This window comes from Podarcis erhardii, assembly GCF_964252035.2.
Source record: "Podarcis erhardii genome assembly, chromosome: 1".
Taxonomy (NCBI): domain Eukaryota; kingdom Metazoa; phylum Chordata; class Lepidosauria; order Squamata; family Lacertidae; genus Podarcis; species Podarcis erhardii.
In genome coordinates, this window is record NC_138497.1 from 6,072,105 (window position 1) to 6,089,880 (window position 17,776).

Here is a 17,776-nt window from a genome sequence, read left to right on the forward strand (position 1 = left end):
AGCATTACATATTAAAAACTTCCCTGAACACGGCTGCCTTAAGATGTCTTCTGAATGTCAGGTAATTCTTTATCTCTTTGACATCTAATGGGAGGGCGTTCCACAGGGCGGGCGCCACTACCGAGAAGGCCCTCTGTCTGGTTCCCTGTAGCCTCACTTCTCGCAATGAGGGAACCGCCAGAAGGCCCTCGGCGCTGGATCTCAGCGTCCGGGCAGAACGATGGGGGTGGAGACGCTCCTTCAGGTATACTGGGCCGAGGCCGTTTAGGGCTTTAACGGTCAACACCAGCACTTTGAATTGTGCTCGGAAACGTACTGGGAGCCAATGTAGATCTTTCAAGACCAGTGTTATGGGGTCCCGGCGGCCACTCCCAGTCACCAGTCTAGCTGCCGCATTCTGGATTAATTGCAGTTTCCGGGTCACCTTCAAAGGTAGCCCCACGTAGAGCGCGTTGCAGTAGTCCAAGCGTGAGATAACCAGAGCATGCATCACTCTGGCGAGACAGTCCGCGGGCAGGGAGGGTCTTAGCCTGCGTACCAGGTGGAGCTGGTAGACAGCTGCCCTGGACACAGAGTTAACCTGCGCCTCCATGGACAGCTGTGAGTCCAAAATGACTCCCAGGCTGCGCACCTGGTCCTTCAGGGGCACAGTTACCCCATTCAGGACCAGGGAATCCTCCACACCTGCCCGCCTCCTGTCCCCCAAAAACAGTACTTCTGTCTTGTTAGGATTCAACCTCAATCTGTTAGCCGCCATCCATCCTCCAACCGCCTCCAGGCACTCACACAGGACCTTCACCGTCTTCACTGGTTCTGATTTAAAGGAGAGGTAGAGCTGGGTGTCATCTGCATACTGATGAACACCCAGTCCAAATCCCCTGATGATCTCTCCCAGCGGCTTCATATAGATATTAAAAAGCATGGGGGAGAGGACGGAACCCTGAGGCACCCCACAAGTGAGAGCCCAGGGGTCTGAACACTCACCCCCCACCACCACCTTCTGGACACGGCCCAGGAGGAAGGAGTGAAACCACTGTATGACAGTGCCCCCAGCTCCCAGCCCCTCAAGACGGTCCAGAAGGATGTTATGGTCGGTGGTATCAAATGCCGCTGAGAGATCCAGCAGAACTAGGAAACAGCTCTCACCTTTGTCCCTAGCCCGCCGGAGATCATCAACCAGTGCGACCAAGGCAGTTTCAGTCCCATGGTGAGGCCTGAATCCTGAATTATTATTATTATTATTAATTAAATCTACTGCCATATACCCATAGGTCTCAGGGCGGTTCACAACAATACACACACAGACACACATAGATAGATAGACACATGATTTTAGAATGCTGTATTATTTTACTGTTGTTAGCCGCTCTGAGCCCGGTTTTGGAGGGCGGGATATAAATAATAATAATAATAGTAGTAGTAGTAGTAGTAACAACAACAATAATAACAATAATAACAATAATAACAATTATTATTATTATTATTATTATTATTATTATTATTGTTGTTGTTGTTGTTGTTGTTGTTGTTGTTGTTGTTGTATTCTATTATATACATATAATATATAATATATACACACCACACTATTATATTTTAGACAGAGAGCTGGATAGACTCACACACACACATATATATATGTATTATGCCGCTCTTAAAAATTACCACTCAAGGTACTGAGTTCGAAACCTCCCCGGCCCACCGGAGACACGTGCAGTTCCCTCCTCCGGCCAGCAGGGGGCCCCACAGCGACTCCCCCTCTTCCGGCGACCGCGGCGCATGGGGGAGGGCGGGGCTGCCGTCGCGTGTCCCCGGCGAGGGGCGGGGGGGAGAGACTCGGAGCGACTTCGACGGAGGGGGCGGGGCCCAACTCCGCGCCTGCTCGGTGGCGAAGGCAGAGGGGGGGCAGCGTCACGTGACCAGGCCCCTTTCCCCCTTTTCCCTCGCGACGCGTTTCCGCTTCCGGCTGGCGAAGGAGGGCGTAGCGGTGCTCGGGAGAAAGCCAGAGCGAGGCTCATTTCCGCTTCCGGCTGCTTCAGGAAGGGCATTGAGGGAAGAGGCGGAGGAGAAGCGGCGGCGGCGGCGGCGTCTGTGGCGAGGCTTCCTCGACGCGCGCGCCCAGGTAGGCCCCGCCATGGGGGGGGAGGGGCCCGGCTGAGGGGAGGGAGGGGAGGGCGCGTCTCGTGAGGGGGAAGGGGCGGCCCTCGGGGGAACAGAGAGCGGCCCCCGGCAGCTCCAGCCTCCCTTCGCCCCTCGGGCTCCCCGGTCCCTTGGTTGATTTGCTTCAGGAAATCTGCACCCCGCCTGGTCATAGGGCCGAAAGCCAACCTCAAAGCGGTTCCCCAAAAAAATGAAGACCAGAAAGGCGAAATGTATAAACGGACATAAATCGGACATCAGGAATCACAAGACAGAGAAACCAGTAGGAGAACATTTCAATCTCCCAGGACATTCTATACAAGATCTCAAAGTAGCTGTTTTACTACAAAGGAATTTCAGAAATAGACTGGAAAGAGAAGCTGCTGAATTACAACTCATTACCAAACTTAAAACCATGGCGAGACCTGGTCTGAACAAAGACCTTGGATTCTTATCTCATTATACATGACAAAGCCATTTTTCACCTTCTCACCCCTTGCTTTTTCCTGTAAGACCTATTGCAGTCGTTAAGAGTCGTCAACAGGCTCATCACAGCTATCTGCCAATCACCCATTCCCACCACCCTTCTGAGTAATACCCCTCCCCACCTTCTCACTATATAGAAGGGTCTGGAAACTTCTGTTTCAGTGTATCTGAAGAAGTGTGCATGCACCCGAAAGCTCATACCAAGAACTGACTTAGTTGGTCTTTAAGGTGCTACTGGAAGGAATTTGTTTTGTTGTTACTATTATTAGTTACAGATAGGTAGCCGTGTTGGTCTGCCATAGTCAAAACAAAAAAAAATCATGCACACGAAAGCTCATACCAAGAACCGACTTAGTTGGTCTTTAAGGTGCTACTGGAAGGAATTTTTTTTTGTGCTACTATTATTATTATCATCATCAATGTTTATTACGGCAAACAGCCAGTATACTAAATCCAGAATTTCTGACAATAAAAACGATGAGCATGGGATTTAACAATCAATATGCTATTTAAGTGGAATAATAAATGATAAGAATAAGACTAATACCAACATCAATGTTTCTTACAGCCAACAGCCAGCATACTAAAACCAGAATTTCTGACAATAAAAACGATGAGCATGGGATTTAACAATCAATATGCTATTTAAGTGGAATAAGAAAGAATAAGAATAATACCAACATCAATGTTTCTTACAGCCAACAGCCAGCACACTAAAACCAGAATTTCAGCATAGTTCTTTACACAGAGAGTAAAAATGATCAACGTGGGATTTAACAATCAATATGATATTTAAGTGGAATAATACTAATATTATCATCAATGTTTATTGTGGCACGCAGCATACTAAAACCAGAGTTTCTGCATAGTTCGTGACATAGACAATAAAAACGATCAGTATGGGATTTAACAATATACCAATTAAGTGGAATGAAAATAATAATATTTAGTATTTATACCCTGCCCGTGGTTCCTGCACATAGAAAAACATAATAAAACACCAGGCATTAAAAACTTCCCAATACAGAAATCGAGAAAGACCCACAGCCCCACTTTGACGCAGACCAAAAGTTAAAATGCGAAAGCAGGTCAAAGTCACCTCAGCTTTCTGAGCACCTGGGCAGGCTTGCCTAAACAGGAATGTTTTCGGTAGGAGGATTCCCTCTGAATTTCTGTTGGCAGGGAGTTTCGCAGGACTGGGCCCATGGTAATGAAGGGTCTGCTTTTTGTTGCCGTCAGATGAGCCTCAACGACTTTGGGGGTCAACAACACTCCTGATCTCAACGGTAGAGCTGGAGTACAAGGGTTCAGGTTACCCATGGTCAGATTTGCTCCCCAGTCAGATGTCTCTCTTGTTTATTATTACTGTTACTGCTACAGTTACATACTGCCCTGGAAAAGGTTTTGAGAAGGGCAACCAAAATAATCAAGGGGAGCTATATATGTAGTTCTTTTTATTTAGTGTTGTTGAAGCCATTACAAAAAGATAGATCAAGGGAGTGGAGCAATGCAAACCCCCCCCCCCCATTGGAAAGGTTGCTGCATTTGCTGCTTTTTCCAGTTTAGAAGAAAGGTTGGATAATGTGTGTGTGATAGGATCATCCAAGATTATGCATGGTGTGGAAAAAGCGGATAGTTTTCATTCTCATGATATTATAACTCTTTAGGACACCTGAGGAAGCTGAATATTGGAAGGGTCAGGATAAAGTACCAGTGCTCATTCCTGCAAGAGGCAGTAATGGTTTCCAACTTTCAACGGCTTTAAAAGAGAGATGATTTATTGGAAGATAGGCCCCTTGTCAATGGCTCCTAGCCATAATGGCTATGTTCTCACCCCAGTGTTGGAGGCAGTATGCCACTGAATACCATTTGCAAGTGGCATAGCTGTCAACTTTTCCCTTTTCAGGTGAGGAATCCTATTCGGAATAAGGGAATTTCCCTTTAAAAAAGGGAAACGTTGACAGCTATGAAGTGGGGGAGGGTTGTTGTTCTGTAAGCACCTGTTTAGCCTCTGTGAGAACAACTAGATGGGCAGCTGGCTTGATCCAGCAAGATATCTGGTTGGCGACTGTGAGAACAGGCCTCCTCCAGCAGGGTGGCCTTTTGTTCTTAAGGCTCAAGCCTTGATTCCAACACAGGTGCTGGGGAAACAGAGTTAATAGGGGAAGAATATGTTATTTTAACCACATTCAGGGGAGGGGGGTGGCAGCTGGGAGAGTCCTGAGCTGAGGAGCAGGTAGTCCCCGTGTCTCCCATCGTACATATGCCTCAGGTACATCACCTTAACCTGTAGTAAAGGGGGGGGGTGTTGGGGAAAGCCATGATACTTCTTTACCTTGCAGCCTTATGTAAGGATTAAGGAGGAAATACCTTTGAGCAATCTAAGCTCTGCATCAGTGGTTTATCAATCCATGAGTGCAGGCTGAAGTAAGCCATGGAAACCTAGGTGACCTGGCTGGGTGCTTATTGGAGTAAGGAAGAAGACCTGCATATCCTTGGTGATAAATCCTTGAGGACCTAAATATAGGTCAGTGATCGCACCCCTGGCGAGGAAGTAAAGGTGCATGGAAATTACCTGAGGCATCCCAAGCTACAGCTGACTAATGTGTGGGAATCCCTGAATATCACCATTTGAAGGAAACCACAGCCCTGTCCCTGTGCTTGGAATTCCTGGCAAAGTTGCGATGAGGATGCCTGCCCTTTGTTATTAGAGCAGATTGAAGAAAATTTATTTCTGGCTTGACTGTGCTGGCTGCCAATTAGTTTCCGGGCCCAATTCAAAGTGCTGTTTATGGCCTATAAATCCTTAAACGGCTCAGGACTGCAGTACAGTAAGCCCACAACTTACGCAGATTTAACTTGTGCACGTTCAGCTTCACACATTTGGCACAAAACAAAAACAAATTAAAAGGGGACAAGCATTTGTGGAAAAAAGACTTTGGCAATCCCCCCCCCCCCCGCTATTGAACCCAGTATGTTTTGACTATAGACTATTTTGGCTTAAGGCACGACCTTTGAAAGATGACCCCCACATAAGTTGCGGGTTTACTGTACCTCAAGGACCACCTTTCCCCATATGAACTGATCCAGACCCTGTGATCATCATCACCTGAGGCCCTTCTTTGTGTGCCCCTTCCACAAGAGGTCTGGAGGGTGGAAACACAATAAACAGGCCTTTTCTATGGTGGCTCCCCACTTGTGGAATTCTCTCTCTGGTGAGGCTTGCCTCGCACCTTCATTACTTATCTTTAGGTGCCAAATATTAACATTCCTCTTTTCTCAGGCCTTTGGCCTTTTAAACTGTTTTGTTTGTTGTTATGTTATGCATTTTTGTGTTTTTATACTGTAAACCATCCTGTGATCCTCTGATGAAAGGCAGTACGTAAATTTAATTAATTAGTAGTAGTAGTAGTAGTAGTAGTAGTAGTAGTTTCTATCTAGGAAAAAACCAAAACCACTCTCATGCATCAAGACACTGATACAAAGTGTTGCTGGCAATTGTAAATGAGATGCTGTAGCTGTGGGGCTTGGAATTTAGCCATGTTTACTAGAAAGTAAATGCTAGTGAGTTCCGCTGCCAGAGGAGTGTGCCTAGAATTACAGCTGTGATGCCATCACAGGTCTCCCATGTCGCTTTTCTCTCTAATACCTAAAGAACAGCTGTATTTTATGTATGAACAAACACTTTCTCTGCTGGCACACCCTTTAGTGTATGTGTGTATAAAGAGCAGTTATGCCCTCTTGCTTTGCTGTTTGTTAACACACACGCTTCATAAACTTCATGGAGACCCACGATCAATATTTGCACTCCTGTGGCAATCTAGAAAGCAAGCTGTCGCCATACGTGTTAACGTACACTGTATGGATTGTGAATCCCTACTGCAACATTCAGTTAGACGTCTAAAGTACCTCTCTGTTTCTGTAATGCTTTTCGTACCACAGCATTCTGCACCTCTAGGACCAAATCGGATGGAAAACGCTCCCCCCCCCCACATCAAATTGTGGGGGGGCCTCAGGTGTCTTCTATCACTGAGGGGGTTTTTTCGGGCGTAGGAGTTCTGGCACTTCCAGAAATGGCTTATTCAAAAACAGATCCCAGTTAAATGATGGTATTTCCCTCCCTCCTGTTCCCTAGGGCTCAGTATGTTTAAGCAATAATGCAGTATGTTGGTGCATTTCCTTATTTTTTATTTGGGCTTGTGACATAATAATCATAATAATTTATTATTCATACCCCGCCCATCTGGCTGGGTTTCCCCATCATCATGGTTCTTACGTAAATAACTGACCACAGTTTTCCATTCTGCTAGGATGATTCCTTCCACCTAAGATTATTTTGTAGGGCAAGGTTTAATGAGGCACTTAAAAGGTGAAACTGCACCACCTCTGGAGATACTTGTTGATCACAAGTGCTGTTTTGCTTCTAGTGAAGTGGTGCCAAATGGTTGCCAACAATGAAACAATTTAAGCTAAGCCATGAGGGAATTGAGACAATTTAGCTCTGTGTTGTCTGCTGAGATTTCAGCAGCTAGACAATTTGCAGACAAGAAAAATAGCACAGGATTCCAGATACACTATCGTTTGTTCATAGGTTGGTATGATTAGCTGTTGTGAAGGGGTCGGCTGGTTGGTCCTTTGAATGCATCAGAATCACGTTTCTCCCTCGGAAGCTTTTGCTTCAGTTTCTAACAAACCACGGTTTAGCATTTTTTTTCTAACCCAAGCAAACTGTGGGTTGTCTTGCTGAAACAGACAAACTTCAATCCTTGCTTTATGAACCTTACTTGTTTCAGTAAACCATAGTTAAAATGAACTTCAAGGTTGGACGTACCATTAAACTGTGGCCAATTGAAAATGGAGGCAAAGGCTTTTGATTCCCTTATGGTCAGGGTAGGGTAGGGCAGGGGAGGAAGGTTGTGTGAGAGCCTGAGACTTGTCCAGGTTCAATCCCATAATGATAAACCATAGTTTATTATTATGTCTGAACATGGCCACCATCAGAATTCAGATTAGTCTTGACACTCTATGGGATGAAGTATATGAGACAGTGATTCACCCAGCTCTGACCAAAGGATCAGATCAGCAAAGAAGATTCTTGGAATAGCATTAAACCAGAGCAGGTCAAAACTTGGTTGGGGGTCTGATCAACAAGAGAGCTTAGCTTGCTGTTGTCACCCTGTTCTCTCAGATTTCATTTGCCCCTGCCTTATTTGAGCACTTCCTCCAACCCACTAACATGTCCCTACCACAAAAGTATCCAAAAGTCCTGGGGAAGTTGTGCAACCAGGCTGAATTAGTTTCAGTCGCTTGTGTGCACTTGTTTTATAATCCAGTTTCACTGTTGCAGAATTCCTGGCTTCCCTTGGTGGGTGCGGCTGTGTAGCTAGTACCAAGGACCTTTGCATCTCTGTCATTCTGGTCATAGCTGTGCCAATCCAAGGCTTAGTCAGCAGCTGGCTTAAAGGTCTTGCCTGTCTCCTCCATTCCCCTTCCTCATTCATGGCATGGGTGTGGCAGCACAGAGGTCATCAAAGCCGGCAATTTGTGCTGAGAAGCTGTTCTATTTTTAGGTACAGATAGGTAGCCGTGTTGGTCTGCCATAGTCAAAACAAAATAAAAAAATTCCTTCCAGTAGCACCTTAAAGACCAACTAAGTTAGTTCTTGGTATGAGCTTTCGTGTGCATGCACACTTCTTCAGATACCAAGGCTTTGCCTGAGTGTTGATCAGGATGGGGAGGGAGGAATAACTGTTGGATACCACACCTCTGCTAGAGTAATTCAGTATTTCTGTTACTTCCCTGCTTCTCTTCTTGGAAACTAAGGGTTGCTGTTGTCTGACTAGATTAATCCATTGGGATTAATGGACCTAAGTTTGCCTTGTCCACTGGCTCTAGTGGCTCTGCTTTGAGTAGGACCAACGTTGGGTACAAATCCAGAAGAAAGAAATGTTATACACACACATGCAACTGTGAGTAAGAACGGAGCCTTCTGCCAAGAGATCTGTCCCACCCAATATTTGTATCTTGCACAAGTGCCTCTACTGCAGTTAAGATAGCATCAGGGACACGATAGCATCAGGGACACGGTCTTAACCACTGAGCCTCCTGGGCTTGCTGATCAGAAGGTCGGCGGTTCGAATCCCTGCAACAGAGTGAGCTCCCGCTGCTCTGCCCCAGCTCCTGCCAACCTAGCAGTTTGAAAGCATGGCAGCGCAAGTAGATAAATAGGTACCACTGTGGTGGGAAGGTAAACAGCGTTTCCGTGCACTCTGGTTTCTGTCGCGGTGTTCCGTTGTGCCAGAAGCGGTTTAGTCCTGTTGGCCACATGACCCGGAAAGCTGTCTACAGACAAACGCCGGCTCCCTCGGCCTGAAAACGAGATGAGCACCACAACCCCATAGTCGCCTTTGACTGGACGTAACTGTTAGAATTTCAGCTCCAGTCGTCTGAGCTGATATGGCTCATCTTCCTTTGAGCCCAGCAGAGCATTAAAACAACGAAGTCCACAACAGAAGGATGAGGCAGATATGGGCTACATTGCTATACTTTATTACTAAGCTATACAGAGAGCAAAGAAAAACACATCTCCTCTCTGTGAGAAGCAGAGAGCAACTGAACAAAAGAAACGAAAGAACAAAGGAAACAGGAAACCAGTAACGTCACATCCCGTCTCCCTTTCCCGTGAGAATCCAACAGTATCTGGACTCTCTGGAATGTAAACAGTCCTGTGACTGCAAGCAGCTGCTCAGTGAGAGAAACAGAAACTAACAGTAACTGTCCAGGGATCCTTTACCTTTTTACCTATTAAGAGCATAGGCAAACTCTGGCCCTCCAGATGTTTGGAACTATACTCATCATCCCTGACCACTGGTCCTTTTAGTTAGGGATGATGAGAAGTGTAGTCCCAAACATCTGGAGGGCCAGAGTTTGCCTATGCCTGATCAAGAAGATTCCTGCTGCGTCAGACCACGGGCATTCTGTTCTCACAGCAGCCATGCATGCCCATGGGAAGCCCACAAGCAGGACCTGGGCACAACCGCAGTCCCCCCTACCTGCATTTCCCCTGCAAGTGGTATTCCTAGGTAGACTGCCTCTGATATTATGGGTACCTGGTATTGATCTGGATGGGTTCTAGGATGTCCTGTGCATCAGGGCATTCAGCGGGGCTCCTCTGTGTTGCCTCATTGGGTGTGGTGTGGTGATTTTGCCACTCCTCTCTGGATCCCTCATTACCCCAGTTATGTTAGGATGGCCAGAATGGGTGGATCATGTGGGAAACAGGAGTATGCTGAATTTGGGGGGGAGCATCTGCTCCTGCTCTTAACTATAATTAAGGGTTCCTGAAGAACAACTACCTCCCATATGTACCCTCCGGATCTTCTGTTCAGCATAATATATAAGGCATTGTTTTCAGGTTTGGCAACTGGGTCTAAGGCCTTAGCCTCTTCCATTGTACCTCTTTGGCGTGCCTTCCTGAGGGAGAGCCAAATGACCCCACTTCTATATGCTGGCTGGTGCCAGATGAAGACCCAGATCTCTAGGGAGGCTTTTGAGGGAAGCTGAATGGATGGAGGATTGTTTCCCTGCTGATCTGCTGAACTTTCTGGATGCCTGTTGTGATTACCGATTTTACTGTTGAAACTTAACTGTTTAGCTCATGGTTTGATTGTGCTTGTTGTACATTTTCAACACTCCCTCGGGGGAAGAAATATGGGATAGATTTTTCTCAAGTTATTGCGCAGCATTTAAGCCAGGGGTGAATGGCAGTGGCAGATGCTCAGGAAGGGGGGTGGCAAAGGTTCTGAGGGTGGGAAAAGTTCGTTGCAAATTGCAGGCGTGCAATTATGTATTGTTCAATGTTAAATGGAACGCTGACCCAATTGCTGATGTGCCGTCAGCAGATTTACTGACACCGTTGTGTCACTTGCCTTTAAAGGCAGAACTTCTTGCTAAACACGGATAGCACCGGCTACCTTGTTTATGTGTGTGTATTGTGATGGTTCCATTATTTTTCTTTTGTGATGCTCTTCCTGACTGGGGACTCGGTCCTTATTCAAGGGTCTTAGTCAGAATCCTTTATCCTAGTGAAAAGGGATGGTGTCTCCTAAGACTCAAATGAGCAGCAAGCGCTCACTTCAACTGATCGCTTGCACTAACATGGGGCCCTTTTCATTCACAGTGATACAGGGACCTTTTTATCCAGCAGAAATAGGCAGCAGCTGCTTTTATCAGACTCGACCATCTTGTAAAACCACAAATCATCTAATTGGTTGGACCCGCTAGAGCCAGTGATGGCCACACTGGTCCTGTTAGCTAGGGATGATGGGAGTTGTAGTCCCAAAACAGCTGGAGGGCCAAGTCTGGCCATCACTGTGTCTAGCGGGTCAAACCAATAAGATGATTTGTGGTTTTACAAGATGCTACCAATGTTGGGTGGGGTTGTTTTGATTTATACAAACGTTGTATGTGACTTCTTTCTTTTCCTTTTATGATATTGTGTATTTATGTTTTTAACTGTACCTCTGGTAACAAGTGACTAATAAGTCCCATTAATAATAATACTGACACTGATGGCACTGATACGGTGGCTGCGGGTAGTGACTCTCAAATACAGTCGTACCTTGGATCTCAAACTGCTTAGTTGCCGAACGTTTCAGCTGCTGAGCGATCGAAAACCGGAAGTGAGTGTTCTGGTTTTTGAATGATTTTCAGAAGCCAAACGTCCGGCACGGCTTCTGCAGCTCCTGAAGACAATTGGAAATTGCGCCTTGGTTGTTGAACGGTTCCGGGAGCCGAACGGACTCCTGGAACTCATTCTTTTTGGCAACCAAGGTGCGAATGTAGTGGGTTTGTAGGAACCCAGTTGATGGTGAAGGTGGCTGAGCATGCAAAGGCTTAATGATGTGCAGTTCAAGAACTCTCATTTGTGCACCAAAATGTGCTTCATCTAAATTACATGCCTGCTGTAGTCTGAAATTCTGCATTGAACCAATCTCATTTATTTCTTTTATAGGAAAATGTCAGCTGCTGACGACTTCTCGGTAAGTCTTCCAAGTTGGCTACTTTCTAAGTTGCAACCAGAGTGGAGTTGATTTAAATCATTTTTTTACAGAAATACTCATTCTTGCTGGTATAATCTTAATACTTACAACCATATGAAGGTTTCATTTTTGGAATAATTTTCAGAGTAGTTTTTACAGGTTTATCAAAAATTACTGATTTGGTTATACTATTAGAAATACATAGACAGATAATTATGAAATTATTGTGAGGTTTAATAAGTTAACTGTTTATATTTGGACAACCTTTCTGCTGTATATTTAAATAACAATTTAAACAATTTATTTAACTGAAACAGTAACATTATAGCATATGCATCCATGTTTGTTAACTGATGTGGTTAAACATTGTTTTTTTAAAAAAAACAACAACAAAAACGTAGACTGAGTTTTGGGCACCCATGAAAAACTTAAAACAAATCCTTATTTCCTGATGAATAGCCTTTGGACTATAATGTAACTTAAATAGAAAACTATACTTAGAAAGATTTCCCCCAAAAAAGCATTTTATTTTAAAAATCCAATTTAAATTTTAAAAAATCATATATATATATGTATTTAAAAAATCAATGATTTTTATCCACCCTGGTTGCAACCAATGTGTGATTGTATCGAGACCAATTCCGATGTTTGAACGGATGATGGTGTGTATTCCAATGCAAACCCAAGAACCCAAGAGCTGAAATTTTTATGGGGAAAGAAGCACATTAAGTTGCTATAGCTTTTTACGCTGACCTTTGAATGTTACGGTTGGACTGCTTCATTTTGTTAATGCAGTTAACCTCCCCCATCCCCCATAATGTTAGTGGTTAATCTCTGCCCACTGGGACTATAACCTGCGTTGTTGGGGGGGGGGGAGGTTGAGATTGTCCATCTGACAAGTGTGTGGTAGGAGCCCTGATAAGAGGAGGCAGAAGGTTTAAGAGAAAGCTTTTCCGAAGAAGGGAAGGCAGGGCCTAAACCATGGAGACATGAGGCAATGTCAGCATGGAACAAATGTGGAATGGAGGGAGAGAAAGAATAGGCAGGCAACCATGGACTGGAAATGGCCTGAACAATTGTGACCCACCAGTAAGCTATGTGGGTTTGCAGAAAAATTCCCAGTTCCCCAAATCAACAGAGGCCTGACTAAGTACAGTCATCTTACTATAACAACACTTTTAAAGGTATAATTAAAAACCCCACCCTCCCACTATATATAAGGGTCCTGTGACTTCTGTTTCAGTGTATCTGAAGAAGTGTGCATGCACATGAAAGCTTATACCAAAAACAAACTTAGTTGGTCTCTTAGGACAATTTTTTAATTTTTTTATATATTTCAACACTTTTAAAATGTGCTTTGTTAAAATTTCCAAGCTGTCTAAATAGTCTTTCCCTCTTAATAATGAACAGTGTTTGAGCTGATGTGCTTACCTGGGGGAAATTTGAGAAAACACACTTAACTCGGCAAGTTCACATGTTAACTTGGAAGTGGTTTTACTGGGATACTTAAGAGTTGACCATTGATCGCCTTAAAAAGGTAAAGGTAAAGGGGCCCCTGACCATTAGGTCCAGTCGTGACCGACTCTGGGGTTGGGGCGCTCATCTCGCTTTATTGGCTGAGGGAGCTGCCGTACAAAGTGCCGTATCTACTTGCACTTTGACATGCTTTCGAACTACTAGGTTGGCAGGAGCTGGGACCAAGCAACGGCAGCTCACCCCGTCGCGGGGATTCGAACTGCCGACCTTCTGTCCTAGGCTCTGTGGTTTAGCCCACAGCGCCACCCGCGTCGCCTTAACCTTCTTTAAAGAACAATAAAGCGGAGGTGCTGAAATCTTGGTGGGTCACAGCGAGAAGCTGGCCGCCCCAGAGTCGGGTCAGGACTCACCGGCAGAGAATTTGCTGTGGAAAGGCACAGTGAGTTCGCCCATGTCTTGAATCTGGTGTCCTTCGATGGTGGGATGAGCAAGGAAGGTATCAAAACAGTCTAGAGAGAGATGAGAGGTTGTTTGTATGTGGCTGATGCCAGAGATGGTGGTGGCGGTGGTGATGATAAGTAGCAACAGTGGTGGAGTCTCACCCCGTGTTTCGTTTTCCTAGCTGGCGGATGCTCTCCCGGACACGTCTCCTGCCAAGAACGCCTCCTTGGGCAACACGAAACCTGCTCAGCAACCCGGCCAGCCCCCCCAAGCCTGGCCCACTTCCAACCCCTGGAACAACCCGCCGAGCGCTCCCCCCGCGGCAATGTCGGGGCTGCCTCCCAGCACGTCCACCTCCAACGTCCCTTTTGGACCCCCTCCCACGGGAATGTACCCTTCCCTCCCCCCCGGAGCCCCTGCCCCCTTCCCGCCTCCTGGCTCGGCTTGCCCCCCTCCCGGCACCCCTTACCCGCCCCCAGGCCCTGCCCCACCTGGCCAGTACCCTCCTCCAAACATGTCCTTCCCAGAACTCCCCAGGCCCTACGGGGGCCCAGCAGAGCCGGCTGCGCCCCCTGCTGCCGCCGTCGGGCCGTGGGGGTCCATGTCTGCCGGAGGAGGGTGGGGGCCCGCCGTGGGGGGCCAGTACCCTGCGCCTAGTGTGCCGTACCCACCCCCAGGGCCGTATTCAACTCCCACGCAGGCACCGGGGGCCGCTCCTACAGTGCCGTGGGGCGCCGTCCCCCCCGGACCATGGGGGCCTTCGCCACCAGCCCCATTTCCCCCACCCACAGGGTCCTATCCGGCTCCAGGACTGTACCCAACGCCGCCGAATCCTTACCAAGTGCCACCTGCGCCCGCTGGAGCTCCGTCCATGCCAGGGGGCCTTCATGTGAGTACAGCAAGCTGCTTCTTCTTCTCCTAACAGTCCCTTCATTTGCAGCTCAGCTTTAGAAATGTCCTCCCCCAACTGCTGTGCTTCATCAGAGCCAGTGAACCTCTTCAGAGGCAGCTGTTGAATTGCAGCTTTTAATTTGATAAGGTTTATTTTTCCTTATTCTATTTATTTGGGGTTTTTATTTATTTATTAGATTGATATACCATCCCTTCATCAAAAGATCTCAGGGGTGGTTCACAAGATAAAAATACAAGATAAAAGCACAAATTGTTAGAACAGAAACATCAAAAGAGTAACCCTCCCTCCCTGATCTTCTAAGAGGAGCTTTTCCATGGCAGCTTGTCTTAGGAATCCCTGCGTATCACAAAGAATCTTGGGGTGTTTTCTGGAGTGCCCTATGACGCGTAGTGTCTTGTTCTGCCCTGCATCATCTTCTTGCGGTGGCCAACCGGATGCCTGTGCGAATCCTGCCAGCTGTCAGGAGCTCGTCCTACACTCGAGTAGGACCTGGCAGAGACACATGCCCAACTGGCATGTTCTCTCCCTCCTGGTCGATCGTTCGGGAGCTTCAAAATCTTTCTTCTCCCTGAACATCATGGCGACCAATGCCAACAGACATCGGCACACTTAGGGATCCACAGAGTCTTCGCAGCTTGCGTAACAGAACTCAGCAACTCAGCATTTTGGCTAATCTACTTACATATAAACACACACGGAGCACTGCAACATGGCTCCCTCTATCTCTAGCATCAGACAGCAGAGAAAAAGAACAAAGGACAATAGTCCCACTTCACGGCACACAGTAACACAAACATCCTTTCTCCGTCACTTCCCACTCTGTGGAGTCAAAACATACACTGTCATGTGATAGACAACAATCCCATGACTGCAGTCATGGAGCAGCCCCCTCCCCACCTGTGATTCCAATGCAGCTGGCATCCTAGCAGCTCCCACAGGGGAGCGAGAACATCCCCATTGTAGCCAGCAATGGCAGCAACCTGCTGTTGGGGATGGGAAATAGCCAAGGATGCATTGCTAAGTGCAGATCATAGCCTCTTCTGCCCATTTCAGTGAGTCACATTTAGGGCCCTTATGCTTCAGGGGAAAAAACCTATTGGTGAGTGGCAATGGTCTAAAAAACAGGGAATCTCTAGGCATGGCTTCTGCTGGTCAGAGGGTGTGATTTCCGTATGCAACACTAATCCTATCCCCATAGCATGTTCTGTAGTCACTGCAAGAACAGCCCTGGTAGCATCATTTTTAAAAAAGAAAAGAATCTGCTGCCTGTCTAACACTGTCCTTTTCCCCATGCAGATAATAAACTGGCCTCAGTCGCACACAATAGGCTCGGATATAGATTTAGATCTCTTGAGAGAAATGCGCGTTTAATGGCTTTGCACATTTGTCAACCCCTCAACCCTTCGTCTGGCTCCTGGAGCAAACCCTCAGTAGTTTGATCTCGGAACTGCAGAATCTGACTGACCTCTGTCTCTTTTTATTCTTTTCCCCAGCCTTACCGTTGAACTTGTGCCGGGCTGATGAAGTGCAGTCTCCTCACCTACAACTGCTATTTACAAGAGAAGTTAAACATTTGTTTTCTGTAACCTTTTGGAGTCTCAAAAGAGCTCGCTCGCCTTCTGCCTGCTCATCTGAGGCACGGAGGAGGACTCTGCGTAAGCTGGACTCTGTTCAAATGCTGAAGTAACCTTTTTGTTTGTCAGTGAATTAGGATAAAACATGCCCCAGCTGCCCGATCCTTGCTTGGGAGGTGGGGACCCCACCTTGGATTATGCGGCTGTTTGCCCAGAGGGTTAGGACTGCTCCAGAATTGTCCAGGAATTTGATAGAAGGCCTCGACCCATCGCCTTTGCTGGACTTGTGTCTGTGTGTTCAGGTTATTCAAGTCAATTCAATAAACTCGGTGTATTCTGGAGAAATTATTGGACAGTTTTGCCAGACACATTACGAGTCACTCATCAAACTGAAAAGAAGCAAACCCTGTTAATCTGGAGGCAGTTCTCAACATCACATTCAATTTATCTTAGCCATGTTCTGGGAGATTTAGATCTGACACTTGATGTCTAGCCTCCAGGCAGCTGTGAACATCGTTGCACCGCCCAATTTAGGTGTTCGGGCAGTTCGGATAGATCATTCTGAGGGGCTAGTCTGCCAGCCGAATTAGACTTCACTGTTTTCATTAAGAGAATGGATTTTCCCTCTGAAATGGTCCACATATTAAATCTAGGACTAGAACTGCCATTGGGTTGACTGATGAGCCTGATAACTTTTTGGTTGTTTTTGTCCTTCAAATGGAATTAAAATGTTTATTGTAGGGAGGAGGCAGGAATCTGACCAGAATAATCCTCTTCTTGCTTAGTGGCTCCAGAACCCATAGTCCTTGCGTAACCGCTGCCCTCACTTGGGAACCGATGGTGTCTATTATCGGAACTCCACAAAGCGCAGTTGCATCTTCACCTGAGTGCTATCGTCTTGTTCTCAAATCAGATGGCAGAGTCTAATATCGGATTAAATAGGAAGGTTGTTCTGCAGCGGGGGGTGTCTCCTGAAGTCTGTTCTCAGGCCGTCTTGGTTCAACAAAGTAAATTGTGTATAGCCAACACCGTGTACTTTCCCCTTCCATTCTGGCTTCTCAGACTTTGTCCCTAGGCTCAAGTACACCTCTCCGTCAGACAGCCCCTGTAGGGATGGCACCATGCGCTCATCTGGTTGCTGTTGGCGTCAACAGTGTTACAGGATAGCCTTGCCAGTAAACCCACAGTTTAGTTGCCTGCAAAACCAGCTGTGTTGACCGTTTGACAAACCTCTGTCTGCTCATCCAAAGGATTCATAGGCAAGTGACCATTTAGAAATGTAGGAAATGGCTCTGCAGGAGGGCACCCTGTTGCTCATCGGTGTCTCACCCCTGAGAATTGCAAGGCTGGGTAGAGTAGAGATGAGATGTTCTTCTCTAGCGGCTGCAAAAAAAATAAAATACTGGTTAATCATGGCAGGACTAGGTTCCCCTTTGGGTTCCTTCCGACTCTACGATTCTGTGCTGTGGAGTGGACATGGAACAGGGAGTTTAAACAAACAAAATTTTAAAAATCTGCATGTGTGGAATGGAGGGGCCTTTCCGGTCTGTGCTTGTGTAAGTTTGTGGCAAGCGTTTATTTCCCCTTGGCTGCATGCCTTCCTTCCATGTTGCACTTCTCTGATGGGGATATTGCACCCTCCCAGAAATTCAGAGCCTAGTATTTTCTTGGTTGTAGGGAGGGGAGAATGCTTCCCCCCCCCCCCCGGC

At 46.6% G+C, this 17,776-nt stretch overlaps 1 protein-coding gene across 1 annotated transcript; it reads left to right on the plus strand.

Moving 5' to 3' along the window:
* The first annotated feature begins 1,979 nt into the window (after positions 1-1,979).
* On the plus strand, positions 1,980-16,423 carry MAPK1IP1L (mitogen-activated protein kinase 1 interacting protein 1 like). The gene is made up of 4 exons (XM_081866235.1): positions 1,980-2,119; positions 11,636-11,663; positions 13,762-14,469; positions 15,987-16,423. Exons 2-4 carry the CDS (start codon positions 11,640-11,642, stop codon positions 15,996-15,998), a joined length of 744 nt encoding a protein of 247 aa, XP_081722361.1. The 5' UTR covers positions 1,980-2,119; positions 11,636-11,639; the 3' UTR covers positions 15,999-16,423.
* The last annotated feature ends 1,353 nt before the right edge of the window (positions 16,424-17,776 follow it).

Coding starts and splice junctions, on each gene's coding strand:
- MAPK1IP1L (XM_081866235.1), top strand. CDS start 11,640: ATGTCAGCTGCTGACGACTTCTCG. Junction 11,664..13,761: donor CAGCTGCTGACGACTTCTCG/GTAAGTCTTCCA, acceptor TCGTTTTCCTAG/CTGGCGGATGCTCTCCCGGA.